The sequence below is a fragment of the Arachis duranensis genome, chromosome 6 (assembly GCF_000817695.3).
Source record: "Arachis duranensis cultivar V14167 chromosome 6, aradu.V14167.gnm2.J7QH, whole genome shotgun sequence".
Lineage (NCBI taxonomy): Eukaryota > Viridiplantae > Streptophyta > Magnoliopsida > Fabales > Fabaceae > Arachis > Arachis duranensis.
In genome coordinates this window covers 108,777,934-108,793,156 of record NC_029777.3, presented here as the reverse complement: position 1 = coordinate 108,793,156, position 15,223 = coordinate 108,777,934, and the positions used below count along the sequence as shown (strand labels likewise).

The window sequence follows — 15,223 nt, the reverse complement described above, 5'->3', positions numbered from 1 at the left end:
GTTACTTCGAGCTTGGTAAATTTCACGTTCTATTCAGTTGTTTTGATGCATGAATTTATTTGAATTCAGTTCTTCTGTATATTTTGTATTTGTTTATTCAATACTGACTTTTGAACTTCTAGGTATATATTTATTTACAGGATTCCAAAGATTTAATGTGGTTTCTCAGAGCAGTTAGTGTTCTGAGCAGTTTTTAAATGGCTGAAAAGGAGTATAATAACATCTTTAAATTTAATGTTTGCTTGCAATATGATCAGATAATGAAAATCATATACTTGGGCATATGCTTCACACGCGTCTTTAGTATATGCATTGTAAACTTGGTCTCCAGAAGTCAACTGATATGCTGAAAGTATTTTCATCTCAGAGGTTTTTTTTTTTTGGTTTTCCACGGTATCCCCAAACCCGATAGGTCAAGGACTAATCCGTCGCGGTACTGAACTCCATTTAAGGGTTTGCCATTGGCCAATGGGTTGCTGCATGCACAAGGCGGGATTCAAACCTCCCGACACTTATTTAAGCGGACTAGTGAGCTAACCACTAGACCAACCCAACTTGGTTAAAACCTTATTTTGTTAATAAACATTTGGAAATTTGTAAGTCAGTAATTAAACAGAATTTTATTCATAAACTGTTCTGTTATCATATTGGAAAATATCCATCACATATTTGAGAGATTTTAAGTAATTGAAACTGTACTACCATACTGTTAATTAAACCACTGTTCATTCTTCGAAGATGATTTATTTTAATATAATTCACTTTGACAGGATAATTTATCTTTCGCTCTTATTTGTGCTGACTGAAATGCAGTTGATGAAATTCTGCTTCTAGAGGTATTGACTTCAAAAATTTATTTATTGGAATTAATGATGACTAGCGCTTAAAAAATATAAAGTTTAGTAAATTCCATTTGTCTAGCAACACATCTCTTATTTATATATGATCTTTGCTGCAATAATTTGTTGATTCTAGGGCATTGAAATGTATGTCTTGGGAAACTGGGCAGAAGTTGCTGAGCATGTTAAGACAAACATTATATAGATCAGTGTTTATGATATATTAACTTTAGAAATGGATCATCTCAATTGTTAAAAAAATTTGAAATTAGAAAGTGTGATTTTTAATTCTTTATTATTTTCTCTTTCATATTTATTTTTTGTCCTACTTATAAAATTAATAATAAAAGATCACACTTTATTCATTCAATTATTTAAAAAAATTGAAAGGATCTATTCCCATTATATATAGGTATATAATGTTAATTTTTTACTATTATAATATATAATTAATAACTAAATATACTAAACTATGTCTTATTATTTTTTATGGTGGTTAGCTTAACAACCAGTTGAGAACAAAGATTTGTATAATTGTTTTATTATTTCATATATTTGTGATTTTCTCAGCTCATACTGCCTCTGGCGTAATATTTTTCACAAATTACGAATTTAGCTTTTAGTTATTCCTGAATCTTTGGTTAGCATTTGTTGGCTTAGTTATGTGAACATAGGGGTTCATCATTTAAAAACAAGGGTTTGTATTATTTATTTTATTATTTTCTATATAATTTAGCATATAACTCTAAATAATTAACCTTTTTATTTATTAGGATATATGATTTAATATACTAAGAAGCATCATCGCTCAAAAATATTTATTACCTAATATAAATTATTTGTGTTGTTAACATGATTTAACTAATTTTTAATTAAATCACTAAATTCAATTTTCATAGTGTGAATATTATTCACTCAGTATTTTTTAAATAAATCATTTGTTTCATCAATATTATTAACTAATTTTTTTACAAAATCACCGAGTCCTATTATTAACTAATTTTTTTACAAAATCACCGAGTCCAATTTTTATGGTTCACTTAATATTTATATTTTTTATAAATATTATATAAATTAATGTTTACGGTATATTAACTTAATATATAAGTATATAATGCTAATTTTTTATTATCAGAATATATATAAATTAATATTTAAATATACTAAGAAGTAAATTTTATTATTGTTTATAGTGATTAGTTTAGTGATATAAATTATAAGATTCATCAGTTGAAAACAGAAATTTGTATATTTATTTTATTATTTTATATATTTATGGTCTTTTTAACTCATACATACGGTGTCTGACTGTAATATTTTTCAATAATATTTCTCATAAGTTACAACTTCAATTTTTAGTTATTCTCGAATCTTTAGTTAGTGTTTACGGTGATTAATTTAGTAATGAAAACTTAGAGGTTTACCATTTGAAAACCCTCAAACAAGGTTTTGTATTATTTTTTATTATTTTCTATATAATTTAGCATATAATTATAAATAATTAGTCTTTTATTTATTAGGATATATGATTTAATATATTAAGAAACATCGCTAAAAAATAATTATTACATAATTTTACGGTTCTAATTTTAATTCTTCTGTTTGAAAAGTTATAGATGATTTTTATTAATTAATAATACTTTTATTATGATTTTGGAGATAAATTATTTGTGTTATCAACATAATTTAATTAATTTTTTAGCTAAATCACTAAATCTAGTGTGAAGATTATTCACTCAATATTTTTTAAATAAAACATTTGCTTCATTAATATTATTTAGCTAATTTTTTAATTAAGTCACAGTCCATTTTTCATGATGCACTTAATATTTATATTTTTTTTTACAAGTATTATAGATTAATGTTTACGGTATATTAACTTAATATATAAGTATATGATGTTAATTTTTTACTATCAAAATATAAAATAATAATTAAATATACTAAGAAGAAAGTCTTATTACGGTTTATGATAGGTTGGTGATATAAACTTTAGAATTTATCAATTGAAAACAATAATTTGTATAATTATTTTATTGCTTTATATATTTATGATTTTTTTGGAGCTCATACGACTTACTCAAGGATTCACCGTTTGAAAATAAGGGTTTGTATCATTTTTTTATTAGTTTCTATATAATTAAGGGTATAGTTAAGTATGATTTTGATTTTTAAAGTATAGATCAAAATTTTTCTTCGTTTCCAAGTTATATTATAATTCTTCCTCAGTGTATTCCAGAAGCCTTTGCTTCGAATTTTAGGGCCAATGCTTTTGGCTTGGTTTGTTTATTTGTTTTCCATCACTTGTAATTGTTACTTATATTCATGAAGAAAGAAAGAGAATGCATGGCATGTTTTCAAGTTATGTTGATTATCAGTAATTATATGTATTGTGTTTTTTTGTTCGAAATTAATTAATCTTACAAGATTTAATTTCTCTTGCTATCTTTTTAAGGATAGTTTACACAACTCAATTTTTGAATTTTCATCGTCATCTAAAAACACATTTGATTGGATGTTTGAAAAATATTTATTATTATCAATGTAATAACTATTAAATAAACTCAAGTCTTATTCCTAACTTTAAAAAAAAAAAGAAAGTTTGTGTTCTTTCTTCCTTAAACTCCTTACATTATTTATATTTTAAAATGGTGTGAAAATAAAGCATAGATCTATTTAATTATTTGGGATTCTCTCACAAACTTTTAAAAAGGTACTAACATCGTTATTACCATTCATTCTTTATATTAAGTTATCTAATTCAAGTAGGGTTAAGTATGATTTTGGTTTAACGTAGAGGTCGAAAATCGATTTCATTTCTAACCTTTTTTTCACTACAAAATAATCCTCAAGGTTTTAGTTTTATCAATTTTATTTTTTTATTACCAAATTAAACAAATATACAAAATTATAAAATAAAATAAAAAAAGTTAATAACTAAAAGAAAAATAAAAATAAAAATAAAAAAAATTTAAAATTTTTAATTATTAATTTTATAATAATAATTCATTTTTTATTAATAAAAATAAAAAAATTTCGTCAATTTAACGAATTTTTTTTTTAATTTGATGGACTCTAAATTCTAGCTCAACCCATTTTTTTAATAAATTTAGCATATCGATGGAACAAAATCAACCCATTTTACCACCCCTATTAATAACTATCAACCCGTTTTACCATAACTAGAGCGATTTCATAGCCACTCCAGTTCTAAGAACCTTGCTAGTGCCACCTTCTTCGACGGCTGCAACAAAATTGAGCTTATAGCCAATAATGCCCCTTTGGTTGTCTTCGTTACCGGCGGATATATGGGTATCCGCTATCCTGTCCAGTGTGGCCGCCGCCACAGTCACTGCCGCATCCATCTTCTTAATCTACAAGTCTCACCTCTTCCCCCACAAAGAGAACCTCATAACACTCCATCAAGAACAACCGAAACGCAATACATGTGGGAAGATCCTATTCGTCTCCCAAATTGGAACCTCAGAAGCGTTTGCGAAGCGCCTCTACGAATTTTTAGCCTCGGAAATGCACTTCGGTAATTGCGTGTATCTAGAGTTGGTAGATGCACGGAATTACGAGCCCGAAGAGCTACCCAAAGAGAACATCGTCCTCCTCGTCGCTTCAAATTCGGAACATTGGAAACTAGCTCCGGAGTGCATCATCACTAGCCTAACTTACGGAGCAGAGGACTTCGGCAGGTGGATCCAGGATAACACGGAGAACTTTGGGAGTGGGGTTTTTGTTGTGAACGCTTGCAGTTTCAGTGTGTTTGGAGTAGGCAGTAGTGTTTCTGAAGGTGGCAAGAATTTGATGGCTAAGGCCGCAAATCGCATTAGGGATTTTGGTCAGGCTGCGAAATTCCACGCTGCTTTTGATTTTGACAACTGGTGGCAAGGGGTTGTTGCGGTTTTGAAAGGTGCAGTTCTCGGGGATACCGTTGCTGATGACGAGTGCGACCAATCTGAACCCGAGGTAGATTTCCGCATGCTATCAAATGTATATATATTTTTTTGTTTCAAATCCTACCTCGTCAAGTCAACCACTAATCTATTTCTTATGAATGCTTACACTGCTGAAAAGCTTCCTGATTGATAGATCATTGTTCTAAACTTATGGTGATCTAGTTTTGTCCTAAATATTATGAATGTTTTTTTGGTTCCAGGATCATGCTGGTTGTTGTGATCCAAAACGCATATATATTTTGGTGGAAAATCTGGGTGATGGAGATAGTACAACCTCCAGGCGCCGGATGCTAACTATCAGCGAGGCCAACTTCATGAAGAATGGCACTGTTGATCTTGAAGACGTAGGTCTTGTGACTGCCCAATGGCGTCTTCCAGATGGTGCAACAAGCAAGTCTGGATTACCATTTTTTGAAGGATTTTGTTCCCTTGGTCTCAGTTTATTCTTTGCTGGTGGGGACCTGGATCATATTGAAAGAGGTGAGGACACAAAACTGTGGTGCCTCGAGTATGATGGTTCTGCTTGGATTTGGAGTTTATGCAGAAGCATGTTCTTCCCCTGCTCAATGGCTTGCCCCATGGTAATCCCATACGATGGCAAGTTGTGCATCATTCAGGGTAGAAGAATATGGGTTGATATCTACCATCCAAAATCAGAATTTTGGGAAAAAAGGGAAGTACCCGAGAGTGTGCACTTGTGGCCTCACTCTTGCTTTTTCTGGGAAACCCTCATTGTGTATTCGGTTGATCATGAGAATCAATGGCTCATGTCATATGATTTGAATGCCAACATTTGGAGCCCCATTGAGTGCAATTTTCCGCATTACCGTGGTTGTAGAAAACTCATTCCTTTGGGTTGCAGTGGTTATCTTCTTATTATTGACTTTATCACTAATTGGTACATCTATGATTTGTCTAAGAAGAAACTCGTGGCAATTGTGCATATGAATGAGTTGGATGAGATTGGGACAGTGACTGACGTTTTCTGTTGTCACCACACAAGCAAGGAAAGTTTGATCTATGTCTTCATTGATCCAGATAAAATGCATCTTGAGGAAATGGATATTGAGAAAGAGTCATTCACTTATCATATTAACATTATTCCTTATGCCAAAGTCAAGCTCCAAACCGATGGTAATTTTTTTGCTAAGGTTGAATCCAAGGGCAATCTTAAAGTTGGTCCCTATTGGAAGTACAATGTGTAAGCATGCACCTTTCTCTTCTCTCTGTTCTTTCTATTATTATATTATAATGTCTCGAACTTCATTAATTCATAACCCTATCCATTGTGGACAGGTTTGCTGCTGTAGACCAAGACATTAAAGGGAAGACTACTGTAGCATAGATGTTGCTGTTAGGAATATGTTTTCTTGAACAGAATAGATGTATTATTCTTATCACATAGTTTTAAGACCGAGTTACTTATGATGAGGATTGAGGATGTAGAGACTTTTAGAGTTAGCTAGTACTCAAAATATTCATAGCATTCATAGGTGGGAACCAGCATGCCCTAGTGGCAATTGTAATGGTTTATGTAGGGTGGGATATTAATGGGGACGTATCGCGGAATTTACACTAATTTGTCTAAATGCATCAACAAAAACATCATCAACTTTCTCTCTCCCCGGGATAATTGGACACATTGCTCTGTCCCACTAAAATCTTAGCAGAGCCAAATTTTGTAATTTGTACATATCCAATTGTCTTGAAACAGCTAATGATGCTTACAATTTTAAGCACAATTATTATGCAGATAGGGTGAGCTATGCAGTATTGAAATTAGTATCATACTTTGTAATTTTTTTTTACCTTTTTTTTAATTTATTTTTTTGTCTAATTAAATTGACCATTCATAAAACACATTTTTTTTATAGGGAAGTATGTACCCGAGTTAGAACCCCTGATAAATGATAGGAACCTTTCCCTTAATCTCAAAGGTAATGTTCTAAGTAGTGTGCATAAAGAATGTTGTTTTAGTAATTAAGTGAAGCTAAGAATATTTCCGTTATTTAGCATCTTGATGTCTTACGTCTTACACTTCTCTTATTTTTATTGTATCTTTTTTTTTACAAGCTTATTTCTGTGTTTCAATAATTCTCTATATATAATTCTGTTTTGGAAGACAAGTGCATCTTTGAAATTTACTTATTGAACCCTAAAAAATACATTTAGACCATGGTAAATAGAGAGGGTGGAAATGTTGTAAATGATATTGTAGTTTGCAATTTTTGTGGATTGCAACATTTGAACAAAGGCAACTATATTGTTACTTGACTAACTCTTAGTCGTTATTTGGGGACTAATATACTCCTTATCTACTAGATTGGTGGCATTGCGAAATTCCTTACAAAAGAAGTGTTAATTATCTGCATTATGATTCTTCATTTTGTTGAACAATTGTACACTATCATAAACCAAAATAGTTAGATATAGAATACATAACTGAATATAATATAGTTAGTAATCATTATCTGTGTGATTGTGATAACAATGATTCGTATCAATTATTTAATGTTTTTTTCATGTAACATAATGTTACGAATTTTATTTAAATACACGTATGTAATAGCCTTTTTTCATATAAGGGTAATTCACTAATATGAGCTTAAAAAAGATTATTTGGGCTATTAAAAGTAGAAAATGAAAAAATTTTTAACTAAAAAATATATAATGGGTTTTTTACTTTTTATGCACGTACCTTTTTTTTTAAGATAAAGGTAACAACTATTAGTATTAGTCGATATGATATCAACTAATTTTTATATTGGATCATTTGGTCTGGGCGTATTGCGAATTTACATTAGATTTAAAATCTAAATGCACCAGCAAAAACATCATCAACTTTCTCTCTCCCCTGGAAAATTGGACACATTGCTCTGTCCCACTAAAATCTTAGCAGAGCCGACTTTTGTAATTTGTACATATCTAATTTAACATTGAAGAAAATTCCTATATGATCTTAAAAGCAAGAAATCTCTAATTACTCTTAGCATCGCCAGTCATCGTTAGTTTCTAATGCAACAAACTCACCAGTCCAGAATGAAGATCCCTACACAAACCTAAGCTACAATGAATATAAAGGGAAATCTCTGTTCAAGAAAACATATTCCTATTAATATAATGTCCACCACACCAGTATGATGCACAAAACTAAGCTACAATCCTCCCTTTAATTCAATGTCTTGGTCTCCAACAGCAAACCTGTACAATGAAGCTCAATGGATAGAGTGAGCAAGTTTCAAACAGCACAATAATTATAAACAAAGAAAGCAGAGAAAGGTTCATGCTTACATATAGAATTTGCTATAAGGACCAACTTTAAGATTACCCTTGGATTCAACCTTGGTAGAAAAATTACCACTTGTTTGGAGCTTGACTCTAGCATAAGGAACAAGGTCAGGATCACCACCATATTCCTCAACAACCTTTTCATCTGGTTCCATGAAGACATAAATCAGACTTTCCTCGCTGGTGTAGTGGCAACAAAAAACATACGACACCCGTCCAGTCAGCTTTTCCAATCCATTCACGTGCACATCTGCCACGAGTTTCTTCTTGGAAAAGTCATAAATGTACCACATAGCGGCAGAGTCAACAATGAGAAGATAATTACTGCACGCCAAACGAATTAGTTTCCTAGGACAAGAATCACGAATTGGCGGGAAATCGCAGGGAAGGTGTCTCCTCCAAAGGTTGGCCTCGATGTCATATGAGATGAGTTCCTGATACTTACCATAATAAACATAAAGCATAATGAGGGTTTTCTTACGAGGCTTTGTTCTGTCCTCCCACAAAAAGTAAGATTTAGAACTCGACCAAAAGTGCACATGGGGCGCTTCCCTAGGCACTTCCCTTTTTTCCCATAAATCTGATTGTGAATTGTAGATTTCAACCCAATCTTTAGTATCACCCCCAAAGATGTACAAGTTGCGATGGTATGGGACTACTATGGGATTCATTCGGTAGTCGATCATGCTTCCGCATAAACTCCAAGTCCAGGTCGAACCGTCATACTTGAGGCACCACATTTTTGCTGGGAAAAAATGTTCCAATTCTAGCTCAAATTCAAATTTTGATCCATTGTTACACATGATACCACCAGCAATGAACAAGCTGCCACCAAGGGAACAAAATCCTTGAAAAGTTGGTAAGTTGGAATCCATTATTAGATCATCTCCAACAGGCCATTGGGCAGTCACAGGACCTCCATCTTCAAGATCAACACTTCCATGCTTGATAAAGTTGCCCTCAGTGATAGTTAACATCCTGCGCCTGAAGGTTCTTTTTCTATCTACTACATCCACATTTTCCACCAACATATATATGCTTTTTGGATCAGAACAACCAACATCATCCTAGAATTAGAACAACAATCACAGTGTTTAGAATAAAATTAGATAAGAAATTAAAACGTCATAGTTATAAACTGACCTCAGGTTCAGATTCCCCGCACATGCCATTAGCAACCGTATCTCCCGAAACCATCGCAACAACACTTCCCCACCACTCTTCAAGATGATCATAGTATTGAACGTGATCCAAATCCCTAAAATGATTGGCGGCCTTAGCCATCAAATTCTTACCATCCCTTTTGCCCACGACAAATGCAGTGAAATTGCAACCCTTCACAACAACCGCTCCGATCCCAAAGCTCTCCGCGTTATGCACGAGCCAACTGGCGAAGTTCTTTGCTCCTTTGCTGTCGTCTAAGGCCAGTAGTTGAGGTGGTTCGGGAGGTTGGTACCAAAAATTCGAAGTTGAATCAACGAGGATGATGAGGTTCTCCTTGGGTAGGTCTTCGGGATCATAATTCCGAGCATCTACGACCTCCAAAACGAGGCCTTTCGACTCTAACAAATTGCAGAGGCGCTCCGCTAGGGCTTCTGCAGTTGAATATCCGAGTCGCGAAACGAACATGATCTTGCCACGTGGATTGCGTTTCGGTTGTTCTTGATGGAGTGTTATCAGGTGAGACTTGCAGATTAAGAAGAAGGTTGCGGCAGTGACCGTGGCGGCGGCCACGGTGGATGGGATAGCGTATACCGACATATCCGCCGGTAACAAAGACAACCAAAGGGGCATTATTGGCTTTTCCTGTTTGATGCAGACGTTTCACTTGGAAGAAGGTGGCGCTGGGGCACTGGGCCAGTGATTCGAGATTCGGCGAAGCTTCCCTCAAGAGGCTGAGGCTACTGCATGCGTCTTGGCCCTGGAATCAGCCCAACATGGTCTTTTATTTAATTTTGGGCCGAAGGAGACAACACAGGTCATTCAAGCTTTAGTTATGTGTGTGGCCTAGGCTGATCTGCTGGCCCAGGTCTCTATCCAAAAAAAAAAAAGCTTTAGTTATGTGTGGATATGGAATAGACTTCAGAAGAGATTTGTAATTTAGGTGTTCGTTTGGGTAAATAGTTTAATTAAACTTATTTTAAAAAATGGTTTAAATAATAAATATTTATATTAGAAGTAATTTATAAATAAGTTATTTTGTGTTTTGGTTTTTTAATTTTAAAAGTATTTATTTTAAAAGAAATGTGATGAAAAGTTTTTTATTATGAAAAAAAAAGTCATTTTTTTAATTTCTTTATAAGCACTTAAATAACGTTTTTAAAAATTATATTTTTATTTTAAAAATTACACCAAACATTAATATTACTACTATTCATAAGTCAAAAATTAAAAAAAAATATATTTTAAAACTTTTTAAATAGGCCATTAGTTCATCTAAATGTATTGAGCCTTCCTAAGTCCCTAGTAACTAATTAACTAATACAACTATCTTATTTTAAAAAAAAAACTATATTTAGAATGATCAATTAAAATATAAAATTTACATTTTAATCACAGAAATATAATTTTAATCTGGATCGAGTCTGTTTGAGATATGTTTCAAACTTGGTTCAAAATTATTATTGAATACAAATGATGAATTCAATCCAAAAATATATTTTCGACAGATAAATTTTTTAATACATTAAGACGAATGATGAAGATATAAAGTATAAAAGAGGATTTTTATTAATAACACAAAATTATCTATAAAAAGTTTTATTATTTTATTCTCTTCATTAAAAACTAAAATTACTTTTTGGATCTTATAAAACATATGCAGCTCTTTCGATTTCTATATATAGATTAACTTGTTTACAAATGTTCTTATTAATTAATAGTACAATTATCTATCATTCTATATATATTTTTGTTACAATTGTCGGAGTTCTAAGAATACCTCTGTCTTTTTCGGAATCTTTTATATATATTAACTATGTTGGCAATTTTACAATGTTGAGAACCTCTAATTCTTATTCTATACATATTTCTGTTGTTTTTTAGATGCAGGTCAAGAGGCACTTCGTTGAGCGTCTGGAGACCCTCCTTACAAGCGAAGAACTGTCTTTTGGGTTGTTATATTATGTTTTAGGCTATGTATATGTATATATAAAATCTCCGCATGTATATTTTGTATTTTGTCATTCCTAAAGGTTGATTTGGAGAAATAGATATTTATTCTGTAGTTTGAGTTGTATTTTGGGTTGTATAAATATACATAATTACATACTTTGGCCGGCCTTAGCTTCGCAGGTCGACTCTGGAGCTTGATATCTGTATTACGGAATTCCGTTCTGAATATTATGTCTTTAGCCTTCTTTCGATCTTTCCTATCCGTTTTACGATTAACCTTGCGAATGTGACATGATTTTCTGTTTTCGCTTTTGCTTAGCTTTTTTTTCAAGGATCCTAAATGTAAATTCTTTCAACTATATTTATGTACATATTACTTTTAGAGGTCGTAATACCTCACCACCTCTTCTTTATGGCTTAGGATAGGAGGGTAGGGCGTGATGGTAAGGCATATATAGTCAGTGAGATATGGTGGAGGGTGATGGGTTATGGAGGATTTCCGGGACAAGGGTGGGGTTGAAGGAATGTTGGAAGTAGTAGCTGGTGCCATGGAAGGTTGGGTAGGTATTGGAATTGAAGAGAAATCTTGGGGTGCAGGGTCTTGTGTTGGGGTAGGTCAGACAAAATCGGCAAACAAGTCTTTATGGAGTTCAAGGTGTGGAGAATTGCTGAAGGGCATGACATGTTCATGGAAAATCACATCTCTGAAGAAAAAAAGCTGTTTGATCTCAAGGTTGTATAGTTTGTACTTTGTAACCCTTGTATCTAAGGGGATAGCCAAGGAAGACTGATGGAACTGCCCTGGTTTCTTAAACCATCATAGTTGGAAGCTTTGTTGAATAGTAGTTCGAATGGAGGCTTCAGGTTTAGTAAGGGACTTGGGGTTCTATTGATGAGAAAGGCAACAGTGGTGATGCACTTTCCCAAAAAAGAGACGGGCAGTTTAGTTTAAAAGTAGAGAGCTCGAGCCACATTAAGAAGGTTTTGGTGTTTCCATTTTACTACGGCATTTTATTGTGGTCTGTATGGACAAAAAAATTGGTGGAGAGCTCCCTTTTGTTGCAAAAAATCTGTGAGTGCAAGTTTTTTTGCATTGTCCGATCTGAAACACTTAATCTTGATGCTAAATTGAGTTTCTATTAAGGAATAGAAATTCTTTAAACAAGTTGTAGCATCTGATTTATTAGTCGGTAGATAAATCCAAGAAAATCTCAAGGCATTATCAACAATAGTTAAGAAAAATCTCTTTTCATTATAAGTTAAAACTTGGTAAGGTCCCCATACATCACAATGAACAAAGTCAAAGGAATTTGAAGACAAATTATTGTGGGAATCAAAAGCAAATTTTTGAAATTTTGCAAGTGGACATATCTCACGACCACTACAATCAGCTTTATTTTGTAAATGAAGAATATTATCTAAATGATGCATAATTTTAGATAAAATATGATCTAAATGAGTGTGCCATAATTGTAAGTCATACAAATTTATTGAAATATGATTAGAATCAGAACTTAAAAAGATTTGGTGATGTCAGCGACTTTAAGCAATTAGTTGAAAATGATGCCTTTAGTATAATGCAAATCACCCTTTCCAGTTGCGCCAATAGTTACAGTGAGAGCAGTGTTGGATAAGAAAAAAAAAATTTCCTTAAAATAGAATTAAGTGAAGATGTAGGTGAATGAGGTGTAGAAAGAGTAGCAGAATAAAAAACAGACATAGGCAAAGTAGTAAAATTTGATGAATGACTAGTAGTAGATTGCAAAAGGAAAAAGGTACTTAGGTGGCTGAGATGTAATTCCTGCACTGTTAGTATTAGAGTAAAATAGAGATAGAGTCATGAGAGGATAAAGTTTGATAGGAAAAGCATTTTTCATCTAATAAAATATTTCTAACTATCTGTACATAATTTACATATATCTTCTTTCCACAAAAAATGTGATTAAGCGATAATAGTTGAACATAAAAAATAATAAAATAAGATTAAAAAAAAAGAAAAAATTATACATTAATTAACAGAATTAGAAGATTACTATCTAAATTTGTTCTGCGCTCTTATCAACAAATCTCATTTGTAAGCTTTATACTGGACAACAAAATCTTATAATGTTGACATAAGAGATTATGAATATCTGTGAGGGAGTTAACCTACACAAATATATATGTGTGTGTGAATAAATAAAATACTGTTTTTTTAAATAAATGTATTGAATAATTTAGATATATAGTTTAGATATACATAAAAATATTATATTAATAATATTTCTATAATTTAAATATAAATACGGTACTCCAAAAATATTCTCATGTATATATTTTTTAGGATAGAAAATTATGTATTTTAATATATTAAATTTATATTCCTTCCACAAAGAATGCGGTTATGCGATGATAGCTGAACATAAAAAAATAATAAAATAAGACTAAAAAAATAAGAAAAAATTATAAATTAATTAGGAGAATTAGAAGATTACTATCTAGACTTTTTCTGAGGCTCCTGTCAACAAATTTCATTTGTAAACTTTATACTGCGCAACAAAATCTTATAATGTTGACAGAAGAGATGAATATCCGTGAGGGAGTTAACCTACACAAATATGTGTATATATAGGTGGATAAGTTAAAATACTGTTTGTTTAAATAGATGTATTGATGGATAATTTAGATATATATAAAAATATTATATTAATAATATTTCTATTATTTAAATATAAATATGGTACTTCAAGAGTACTCTCATGTATATTTACAAAAAGCATTTTGATCATGACCTCCGGCCAGAAAACTATAAAAAGCATTCTGTCGCTCAAATACGAGATCATACACTTTGTGATCTGGTGTGTTTGGAAAATACAACTTCCTTTTTTAGCTCATTTTATTCTTGGTTGTTATTACTTGCAGCCACTTTTGGCCGTTGCTGTTTAGGCATTCTACAACTGTCAAGGGTCGATAATGTGATATTCGATTCGAATTGAATAGTACTTTGATGTTGCAACTGAGTTGTAATCTCTTTAATTTCAAGAAAATGGTGATAGCAGCAGCCATAGGTTAACATTATAGGGACACTATTATTATGGTGGATTGGTGACTATGTAAAACAGCAACTGTTTGTTTCTGCCATTGAATAATGAGAAGTTTACTCAGAAAGCACACACTGACATAACATAATTCATCTCAATTACTATGTTTCATGAGAGCACAGAACGGTTCTCGAGTTATTGAAAGAAATAAATAGATAGCTTCGACTTTAAGTTATTCATAATAATTAGAGACATATTGCATAGTTTAAGATATTAAAAGCAAATCCATGCCCTTCATTATTGACCAACAGATGATCAAAAAATATATGCAGCAAGATACACACTACAACACAAAATTAGGCTTCCTAACAAATAAATTAGGTAACATCCAAGAGAAATAATGAAATTGGAAAAGATTTGGTGCATAAATTTTCTTTTTTATAATTTTTTTTGTTATGTTTAAGATTAAAATCTGAAACCATTTATAAAGAGAGAAAAAAAAAGGTGCTATAAATTTGCTTTAACATTTGCATCTCTTGACCATGTTTCATGGGTCATAATCGTGTTGTGCAAATTTCTACTAGTTTGTAATGTTACATCATAGTTAGGGTTGTAACTTGTAAGTGAATTCAATTCAACATGAAATTTGTGATTGGTAGTAAAATATTTATTCTCTTGTTGACACCTAAATATAACCTATAAATGTGGTGGATATTCTTGTCCTGTTAACTAATTGTCTCAAACTCGATTTTTGGGAATGAAAAACAGAGATGCTATGTTACATAAAAAAAAATTAGTCACTAACTCAGTCACTATATATTTGCATATATATGTATTGTTTCACATATTTTCAATATGTATTTTATATTTTAATATATATTTTATCCAAATAATGAACGATGAAAATATTAATTGTTGGAAAAATATCCGGAAGGGAATGTATGATGAATCACATTCTTATAAGGCAATTGGAAATGGACCATTTCTTAGATGCAAA

At 31.9% G+C, this 15,223-nt stretch overlaps 1 protein-coding gene across 1 annotated transcript; it reads right to left on the bottom strand.

Annotated features, from left to right (window-relative positions):
* Positions 1 to 7,661: 7,661 nt before the first annotated feature.
* Positions 7,662 to 9,933, bottom strand: LOC107495698 (uncharacterized). The gene is made up of 3 exons (XM_016116864.3): positions 9,236 to 9,933; positions 8,096 to 9,159; positions 7,662 to 8,005 (listed from the first exon to the last, which is right to left on the bottom strand). Exons 1-3 carry the CDS (start codon positions 9,884 to 9,886, stop codon positions 7,960 to 7,962), a joined length of 1,761 nt encoding a protein of 586 aa, XP_015972350.3. The 5' UTR covers positions 9,887 to 9,933; the 3' UTR covers positions 7,662 to 7,959.
* Between the last annotated feature and the right edge of the window lie 5,290 nt (positions 9,934 to 15,223).